The sequence below is a fragment of the Acyrthosiphon pisum genome, unplaced genomic scaffold (genome assembly GCF_005508785.2).
Source record: "Acyrthosiphon pisum isolate AL4f unplaced genomic scaffold, pea_aphid_22Mar2018_4r6ur Scaffold_21113;HRSCAF=23060, whole genome shotgun sequence".
Lineage (NCBI taxonomy): Eukaryota > Metazoa > Arthropoda > Insecta > Hemiptera > Aphididae > Acyrthosiphon > Acyrthosiphon pisum.
The window spans coordinates 34411-45611 of NW_021770545.1; the positions used below are offsets into that span (position 1 = coordinate 34411).

Consider the following 11201-nt stretch of genomic DNA (forward strand, 5'->3'; position numbering starts at 1 on the left):
AAATAATATAAAATTATATAAAACTATGCAAATTAAAAAAATGCCAAACAGCATAATACTAATAAACTTTATACATAATACTGTTATTAAAATAATTAAAATTATACAATTTTAATAATTCACAAGTAAACATATTTCTGGCTACAACATTTTGGCGCCCCTAAAATACTGGCGCCCAGGGCAGTTGTACCCAGGGCCCCCCCCTAAATGCAGCTCTGTACGTTAGTGGCATTATTAAGTTTTTTGTTTTGTTGTTAGATTTTTATTTGTTACTAAAATTGTACCTACCTTATTAATTAAAATAATTATTTAGTTTTTTTCAAATCAATTTAATATTTTAATTAGAAAAATAAATAATACCTATAAGGTAATTTTTTCTGAAAATTAACACAAGTTAAAAAAAATAAAAAAAAAATAAGAGTGAACTTCTATTTTATCCAGAAAAGTAACCCGGGTTTTATGGGTTTTTTCAAAAAAAATTAGTGGGTTTAACCCAGAAAAGCAGCCCGGGTTTTTTTATGGGTTTTTCAAAATATCAAGAGGGTTTAACCCAGAAAAGCAGCCCGGGTTTTTTCGGGGTGGGCTTTTTCGTGCCAACCCTGGAAAATAATCTGACTGGTTGAAAAATTGTAAGTGGACTAGAGATCAAGTCTAAAATAAACAACAAAATTATTAATTGATATTCTATTTTACAGTTTGAAAATTAAAATAGTCAATAATTTGAGAAAAGTTGGTTGTTTTAGTCATAATGCGGATGGTGGTATTGTAAAATATTTATTTTTTTTTAATAAAAATAGCGTTTATTGAGAATTTACTTTCTGCCGGTTGATCTAAAGTCTCAACAACTTCAGGCATCAGATGTTCTGCTCCACCAGGAAAAATTGTGGGTACCGCATTTTTCAGCAACCTATTAGTATTACTAATATAACAGGATGAATTGAAGTGGTCAGAGCATAAGGTCTTGTGTTCAATTCTAGCTGTATCTTCCAATTTACAATTTTGAAGCCAAATATTACGCCTATAATTATAATGAATATTAAAATATACAATAATCTTTTATAGTAATGGTTCAGTTAAATGGTTAATATAGATATACAAGATAAATAAAAACTTGAATAGTAAATCACATAGCTTCCATTTATATACTATAAATTTTAATCAATAAAATTATACTCCAAAAATTATAATATAAGTACAAACACTACATAAATTTAACTCTTAACACAAATAGTTTTTTTAATTATCATACTAAATGGTTGAAAAAATAAACTTTAAATATGTACTTACTGAATTGGATCTTTGGGAAATCGATGGAAAGATACAGCATGATCAAGGGAACCTTGTGTTTTTTTACAGAAACAACACACGTTAGGCATTTCAAGTACAAGTCAGTTGAAATCAAAATACTTAATACAAATTACAACTTACAATTACAATAAAAAACAAACTTAATATCGAATAATTCGAATTTCAAAATGTAATAAGCTCAAAACAATTCAACGAATAGCGAGTAATATCATGCAAGTGATGAGTGATATCCGCAGTTTGCAGTGATAATAGAGCAACCGACTGTTTATAACTTCATGTTCTCCCGCTATGCTTACAACATCAATCAGTCCGCTGCCAAAATGAAAAAAAGTGAAGTGGTGGGGGGAGTGTCGTTTCTATAGTATTCTATGTATATAATGAGGAAAAAGGAAATAATAAAAATCAACGTCTAGAATTGACGCGATTGCGAAAGCTACGAACAGATTTCTCGTACAAACCGCATATCCTCGGTTTGGAAAACAAACGAACTACACGATTAAAGGAGTAACGGCGATGAAAAAATGTCAAAAAGGTCAACAATGGAGTAAAATTCGTAAAATTGATCCAAAAACGTTATTTTATCATATAAATATTTATAAATAATAAAAACAGAACTGATGACGAAAAAAACGAGATAACCGGCCGCCGCGATGAACGTACGCGATAACAGTGGTGGGCAGTAGAAACGGAATGGTGTAAATAGATATATCTGTGGTGCGAAACGTTAAGAAACGTTCTTTTATCTTTATAGCAGCAGCTGCTGTGTGCCTGTGTTATGATTTTCGGCCACGGATAATATACTTCATATTTTGTTCTATAAATATACCATGGTTAATTATATTTTAGTTTATTAGTTATTGACATAGAACATAATAGACATACTCTATAATGTTAGGTTAGGTTATAATGTAATCGGCATTCATTTTGTCATGGCGTATTCGCAAATCTGTATTGTGCGACCGAGACTGTTTTCCACGTTTTTAATTAAATTCGCATAAGTCTATCCGCTGCCGTGTTGTTTTTTTCTGTGCTTCTTTTATGTTATTACTAATAACTAATTGAAGACATATTACAGCTGTCGTGTCACTCGTGTACACGCTAATCGTTATTTTGTATTGTTAAATCGTTGAGATTAAAATAGTGTAACTTAAAATACGCTTGAATATTGATTTACCATAAGAACTAATAACTGCACACAACGATATTTAAGGTAAGTTATAATTTGTTTATTTTTTTAGATAGGTATTAATGTAGACTTACGTGTGACCGCTGGTGGTCTTCCGTATAATTCTCAAATTGTATACTTGTGTGATTTGCACTGGGCCCATGTGACCGTAAATGAATAGTTTTAAATTATTAAATTTACTATTAACATTCTTCAAATATTATAGTTTATACAAATTAGGAATATCATGCAAAAATATTGTCTCTTAAATATATTGTGTTACCACCTTACTTTTAAAACTGAACAACTATTCACACACAATTCACATATAATATTACTCTCACTATAACCTATATTATATTGATCCAAAAATATACAATGTTGAATGTATTAACAAAAGACATTGAACATAATAATATTATAATTCTTTCAAGATTGTTCTAAAATAAATTACACGGATGGCTAATAGCGAGGCTAATAGGTACAAGATAAAATAATAGACATACAATTTAGGTAAAGACATATAGGATTATTCCATTATTATTCTTACATTAATTAATTAGAATACTATATTATGATTATAGTAATTATAGAAAAGTTTAATTTCATGGCTTCTTTATATTTTATCTACTATTTAACTGCTCGATTTTATGTTTTGTACGTAATATAGAAAAAAAAAAAGATTACCTACCTATTTATATTAATGTTTTAGTCTCGGTTTTAGTTAACTGACATAATTATGTGAGAAAAATGTATTGTAATTTGTAATTATTTAATTATATTAACTACCTAATCAATTTACATATAACAATTGTTTTTCTTTACTTTACCTGTACCAATTTCAAATAACTTTTTATACAACTTATAGTTTACCTAAAAGAATCTGTGTTTAAAAATTGTAAACTCATGAACTTTCAAACAGTTGTACTATTATGTTCAATGGGACACACTCTTCTCGAAGAATAAATAAAAATAAATACATACCAAATTTAACATAGTATAGGTACCTACACTATAATATTATATTGGTTTTTTATATCTAAAATTCTAATGTTCTAAGTAAGATTTTAATATAATATTATATGTTGATAGCGGAATATGATTACCTATAATATTTAAAAAAAAATTAGTGATTGATAAAACATTTATAAACTGTTTCATAACATAATTAATTTGAATATAATAAAACAATTAATTTAAATGTAATAAAATAATATAGGTAACTGCTAATTGTGTCAATGTTGTTTGAAAACAAATGATTTCCTGAGGTCTTGAGGTTAAAAATGTGTAACTATATGGTGTAGGTACTCAAACGATATTTGAAAATTATCTTTAGGTTACCTATACAATATATTTCATTTGATTATGGTTTGTTGGGACATAGAATTGAAAATTTTGTTAAAACCATGACAAGTGAAAGAACAAAAAGGAGAAGAGTTAAGGAAGAACTAGAATGTATGCAGTTTAATCTTAACTTTTCAAAATTGCAAAAGAAAAGACAACATACCTTTTGTAAAGAAGTGAATGTGAATTCTAATGATGATTTTATTGCTAATAATCCAAATAACAAATACTATGAAGAAAATATCAGTACTCCAATATGTAATAGTTATAAACAGGGTTATAAACAAAATATTGAAGAAAACTGTTTCAGTTCTGGAACAATATTTTGTAATGTATATGAATCATATTATTATAATCATATTTTATTTAGGATGGAGTCTCCAATTAACCTATGACTATTTTTTGGAATTTTTTTCTACCCTATTCTACTCGGCCATTATCAAAATATTTTTGGTATATAAATTTAAGGGTGATCCGTTTACCCTCGCATTTACCTAAGTGTAAATAAAATAATCAGTTTTTAAACAAAAATATATAAATAACAATAAACACTTTGGTAATATTTCGCCGAGTATTTCGCTTATTACATTAAAAAATTACACTAACCACAAATCATAATAAAGGTAAATACAAATTAAACAAAAATCAAAAATGAGTGGCTAATATAGGGCCATAGCTAGGTGCCAGGTGGCAACTCCATCCTACTTTTAGGTATTTTACCCACTATTTTATTATCTTTAAAAATGTTATTTTCATAGTTTCCTGAGAATAATGCATTTAATGAACCAATTGAAACTATTAATGAATGTGATTTATTCAAGTGTAATTTGGGCAGTAAAGTTTAACATAAATCATAATGCTTTGGATGGATTATTGGTCATTTTAAAAAAAGTTCCAGCATTGTCACAACTTCCCAAAGATTCACGCAGTATTTTAGATACCAGAAAAAATGAATGAGACACAGTGCTTAACTACAATAAATCCTGGTTTATATTACCATTTTGGTTTGAGATTAGCTATTCTGGATCATTTTAAATTTATTTCAACAAATAATATTGATGTTATCAAAATAGTTATTGGCATTGATGGCTTGCCAATCTCCAAAAGCAGTGCAAGTCAATTATGGCCCATTTTGGGGTATATACGCCCATTCAAGAATTCTGTGTTTCCAATTGGTATATACTGGGGCCATGAGAAACCTGACGATTCTAATTTATATTTAAAACAATTTTGTGTAGAAGCTAAAGAGTTATTGACAAATGGAGTTAATATTAATGGAGTGATTTTTAAAGTTATAATTGATGGATTTTCTCTAGACGCCCCCGCTAAATCGTATGTGCTAAAAGTTAAGGGTCACAGTGAGTTATGATTCGTGCACCCGGTGCATAGAAGAAGGGGAATATTTGAAAAATAGATCATGTTTTCCATATACAGCGAGTAGTGAAAAAAAACGCACACATGACGACTACATTAACATGAATTATGAAGAACATCATGTTGGGAATACAATCTCAATTTTATCAGATTTACCTGGTGTAAATATTGTAGATGCATTTGCGTTAGATTATATGCATCTTGTTTGCATAGGAATTATGAAAAAATTAATTCAATTATGGATGAACAAGGGGCCATTGAATGTTCGATTACCTAGTTCTGTCGTAAAAATAATATCAAGCCAACTGGTATCATTTAAAAAGGGTGTTCCTTGTGATTTTTCCCGAAAACCCAGGGCCTTAAATGAATTACCAAGATTTAAAGCCACAGAACTGCGTCAAATCCTTTTGTATACTGGGCAGGTCGTTTTCAAAGACAACATAAACAGCAACTGTTATATGCATTTCATGGCACTTAACATAGCCATGACTATATTATTAAGTGATAATATGAAAAAAAAGTACATAGATTTTGCTAGAAATTTACTCAAATATTTTGTTCAAAATTTTGAAAATCTTTATGGCAGACATTTTACTTCGCATAATGTTCATGGGCTTTTACATATCTCTGATGACTATTCCAATTTTGGCCCTCTCGACAACATAAGCGCGTTTCCTTTTGAAAATTATATGAAGTCCCTCAAAAAAATGATAAAAAAACACGATAAACCACTTCAACAAATAATTAAAAGATTTTATGAAGAAAAAAATGCAAATACTCATAAAAATACCAATACAGAAATTGTTTTTAAAAATGAACACACAAATGGTCCTATGTTAAATGATTTAATAGCACCACAATTTAAAACTGTTCATTTACTAAATACAAAAATTAAAACAACATGTATAGCTGATCAATTTATATTAACTATAGACAATAATATTATGAAAGTCTTAAACATAACTCATACTAAAGATATAAATGAAGTGGTTTTCATTGGGAAAATATTCCAATGTAAAAGACCATTTTATGAACAACCACTAAGTTCGGATACTTTTAATATTTATACTGTTGATAATTTATCTAATGAGATATGTTGGATTCCAATGAAAAATTTAAAAAAAAAGGTTATGCTATTGGAAAAATGTAATGAAAAAATAGCTTTGCCTATTTTACATTCAATTAATGACAATTAAACTAAATAAAAATAAAATATTTGGAAGGTACCTAGTTAAATATATTTTTTTATTCTTAACCTAAATTAGTTAAATTTTATGTTTACAGTTATCTTTTATACATTCAACTTAATATGACTTACCACATAGTAATATTCATAAAAGAAGATGCAGTTGAAGTTGTACCATCTCATTGGCTGTCAAAAGATGGAACTACTTGTGCTTGGCCACATAGAAATTTAGATCCAAAAAAACAGATTGAAAAAAAAACAAATCCTAATACATCAGATTTCAATTGGTATGATGTTCGTATTTTAGCAAAAGATATTGGTGAGTAAAAATATTCAACTGAAATAATTGTTAATTTGCAATAAAAAATGTTTAATTAATATTAAGTATATTTTTATTTATAGTTTGTTTATTATAATTTATAATATTGCTTTAAAACTTTCAGAAAGTTTAAAAGATGCCAAAACAAAATGTAGTAAAGCGACTCATACCTCAGATTTATCAGAAATTGAAAATAAAGAAACTAGAAAACTTCGATGCAAAATACTTGGTGATGCTGATAATTATGGTATTCATTTAAAAAAAAAAAGAAAAAATCTTCCTGCATGTGTAAAACTGCCAAAAATATTTAGTCCTCCCAAATTAATTGCTGATACAGGTATATAATAAAAGTAAAATTAAACCTATTCATAATTATAATAGAACATTGTATTTATAATTTTTTTTTTTTAGGCAATTCAGATTTTGATGACTCTGATACCGATCGTACATTTGCTCCTCCCAATATGAATTCATGTAAGATATAAATGAACTACAATATTATTATTTTTAATAATATATTATACAATTTTAATTTTTTTTAGGTGTTAAAAAGTCTCCTGTAAAATATTTTGAAGTAAAAATGAGTGAAAAGCAACAAAACATCATGTCAAAAAACAATAGTTATCGATCCCCTTCTAGAAAGCTATCTCTTGGTGGTAAACTATTACATTTCAATGAATATACTTATATACAAACTGCTGTGTTTGCTAACTATATATAAATTAAGCTATTTATATTTTTGTCATTATATTATAGGACCAAGCTCAAATATCATTAAAATAAATTCACCTGCATCATCAGGAAAATGGAAAGTAATAATTGATAATAATAATTCAAGTTCCACTAAATCTTCAAAAAGAACACTAAATTTTGATTCAATGTCCCAAAAAACAAATGAGAACCGTAATAGTAAAGGTTGTATCAGTCAGTCTCCAAAACATTTTGGTAAAATCAAACCTACATAATTAAATTAACATAAAATTAAAATTATACATTAGTTACATCATTAAAATATATATATATATATATACATCAATTGAATCTCTTGAATCTCTGTTTGTATAAATCAAAAAAAGTTTCCTTGAATTAATTTTTACTTTACTTATCACTTTCAGAAAGCATAAACACAGATTTGCTTAAGTCCCCTACAAGAAACTATCGCTTAAATGATCCTAATATTGATGATGTTGTTACTACTCAGGTTGATTTTAACACGTCACCCATGTCTTGTAGTCTTTATACTAATGAGGTCTTAGATATCGATGGTAATAAAATAAATAAATAATTTGCATCTTTTTCAAAACCATAATAGGTAACTGATTTGTGAAATGTATATAAGATTAAAAATTATTAATAATTTTTCAGGTTTAAGAAATACGTTAATAAATTTGACTCGTTCCATTACAAATATTAAATATGATATGAAAAATTATATGATTAAAATTGATAGAATTGAAAATATGATGAGTGATATTCATACAAACCAAAACAAATTTTTTTCAAAAGAAGTTAATCATCTAGTCAATGATAGTATTTATAAATTTCCTATGACAAATTTTGATGAGCTAAATATATTTGAAGAAAAATTAGGAGAGATTGAATTTCGGCAGAAAGTGGTGCGTTTAATAATAAATCTTCAATAATTTTGACACACATTTGATAATAATTTTACTTAAAAATTATGATTTATTTTTTTATTATTATGCAGGTACATTACTTGAGTAGACTAGAACGCGATACTGTCTCAGATATGACACGCCAATTAATGTCGAAGATATTTCATAATAATTAGCTATCAAAATTTTCTTATGCAGGACAGAAACATAAAATGGTGTTTGCTACTCTGCATTCCTGTTCCATCATATTTGGTAATTTTTTTTTTAGTATACTATATAATTTTAATAAGTTATATACTAAATAGTGTTTATAAATATAATAATGTGTGTCAGAGTTGCTATGTTAAGTATGATGAAGAGTAACATAAATATAATTATCCTAGAGAAAGGGCTTAATATTGAAATTTTCTGATAATATGGAACAGTATGCTAACTATACCCATGTATATTTTAATGCAGTATATTGAAATCATATCTCTGCCCATGTCTTAAATATAATTAAGACTTAATTTTTTAAATTAATATAATACAATAATTGGTTAATTAAACAATAATGAACCTTAAATATTTAATTACATAATATAATACTTTTTTAATTAGGTATTTAGCTATTTATTTATTTATTTTAAAACGTATAAATCTTTTAAAATGCACTATTTATTTATACAATTAATTTATATTTTATTTACATTACCTATAAAAATTTGGTTTATTTGTTTTTTAATTGTTTAATATATTTATAATATACATACTTATATAAGTTAAAACTTGTATTTATTCTATAATTACTAAAACAATTAACAAATTCTTAAATACTAATAAAGATTGGTAAAAGTACATAATAATAAGAAAGAATTGTTTTGTATTTTTAAAATAAAAAAAATGAGTTATATTAATTTTAACCTTTCTAATATTTTATACAAAAGAACCCAGATGTTATATATTATAATTATGATACTTTCTGCATATTAATAAAACAAAATTTACTTAATATTTTAGAAACTGTAAGAAGTGTACAAAAACATCGGAACTGCACAGACCAAGAAGTATTAAAACCAATGAAATTTTTCATGGCAAATGCTAAATTTAGGGAAGAAAAGAAACAACAAAAAAATCATTCTTTTTAATTGTTATTTTTCATAATTATAAATTAATTATAATATACAATCTAATATTTTTTTAATTCTAATATTGATTATTATTATTATTATTCATTATTCATAATCAAAATACTATTTTTAATATTTGTAAATTACAGGACTTTGTACCTGTATTATTTTCATGCTTATTCATAATTATAAATTAATTTTGAATTTACTGTTTTATTTGCTAACAATAAGAGAATTGTGATCAGTACAGATACAAAAATTAATATTATAATATACAATTTAATATTTTTTTTAATTCTAATACTGATTATTATTATTTATTATTCATATTCAAAATACTATTTTTAATATTATGTAAATTACAGGATTTTGTGCCTGTATTATTTTTATGCTTATTCATAATTATTATATAAATTCATTTTAAATGTTGTAACATTAAGAGAATTGTCATCAGTATAGTAACTGAAAATAAAATTGTAAATTAATATTATAATATACAATTTGATATTTTTTTTTGATTCTTATATATTATTTATTATTATTTATTATTCCTATTCAAAATACTATTTTTAATATTAATTAAATTACAGGACTTATCACCTGTATTATTTTTACGCGTATTCTGTAAAAATCTAAACAACATCCAAAATCCTATTTTTTAACCAGAATGAACACTAACCTTATAATTAATTTTTTTTTTCAGTAAGTACATATTATATAACTTACAATTTACCCAAAAAATTCAACTTATTATGAGAACTCAAATTAATATATAATTTATGAACCAAAATAAATAATTCAGTTTAGAGTCCTTCAGGTGAATGATATAATAAGTTTATTGGGTTTTAATGACAAGTCACAATAGTCTAATATTATATAGTTAGAATATTAACCATATAATATAGTATGATGCCCCAATAATACAGGATTAATTCATACATTTAAATCAATACATTTTTAAGTAATTACTAATTCATAAATATTTTTGAGTTATCTTTAAAATGAATACAAAATATTATCATATATTTTGAAAAGATTGTTAACAGTATATTTTAAAAATTGAATTATGAATATGTTTTAAAAATATTTTGATGACTATTTTTTCGGGCCAAAAAATATCTTTAAAGCATTTTGAAAATATATGTTGATCATTAAAATATCTTTTGAAAATATTCATTATTTTCTAAAAAATGTTTCTAAAATGATTTTAAAACTGCTTTTTGCTATGTGGGTTGCACGATGCTCCAATGCTTAATGACATTGAAACATGAAAACCGAAAGGTAGGAGGTAGCGCCTGCGTGTACCTGTCGGCTGGCACGGGTGGCACGCAATACATGAAATAATAAAACATATAAATATAGGTAACGCGATAAGACGCCTGGATTTTCAGGTTTCATTAATATTGTTAATAGTCGCTGCAATATAAAGGTGAAAAAACCCAGACTAATCTGCATGCATAGGTAGGTATCTAAAATTAAATAAACTATACAGGGTGATCCATTTAAGTGGGTACACTAATTATTTCAAAAAGTATTAACTGTTTTTAAATTTTTTTTTCTAAACTTTTAGATTTATGCTGTTCTAAAACTGTATACTTTTATAATTTTTTCCATTTGTAAAGCCCAGAAGCTATAATTGATAAATTACAGCTTAATGAATAGGAATGTACAATGTACATATTATTATAAGTAATAAGGTTATATTTATTATAAACCATCTGTAATTAATGCCAGCGTACACCTGTATGATCATAGGCGCAAATAGCGTTTGAGATTTGGG

General features: G+C 25.9%; 2 protein-coding genes across 2 annotated transcripts; one reads left to right on the forward strand and one right to left on the reverse strand.

The window, feature by feature from the left end:
* Nucleotides 1-535: 535 nt before the first annotated feature.
* Nucleotides 536-1865, reverse strand: LOC107882776 (THAP domain-containing protein 1 B-like). The gene is made up of 3 exons (XM_016801678.2): nucleotides 1288-1865; nucleotides 816-1018; nucleotides 536-651 (listed from the first exon to the last, which is right to left on the reverse strand). Exons 1-3 carry the CDS (start codon nucleotides 1374-1376, stop codon nucleotides 536-538), a joined length of 408 nt encoding a protein of 135 aa, XP_016657167.1. The 5' UTR covers nucleotides 1377-1865.
* Nucleotides 1866-4766: 2901 nt separating this feature from the next.
* On the forward strand, nucleotides 4767-5186 carry LOC103308291. The gene has a single exon (XM_008181412.1). It carries the CDS (start codon nucleotides 4767-4769, stop codon nucleotides 5184-5186), a length of 420 nt encoding a protein of 139 aa, XP_008179634.1.
* Nucleotides 5187-11201: the final 6015 nt, after the last annotated feature.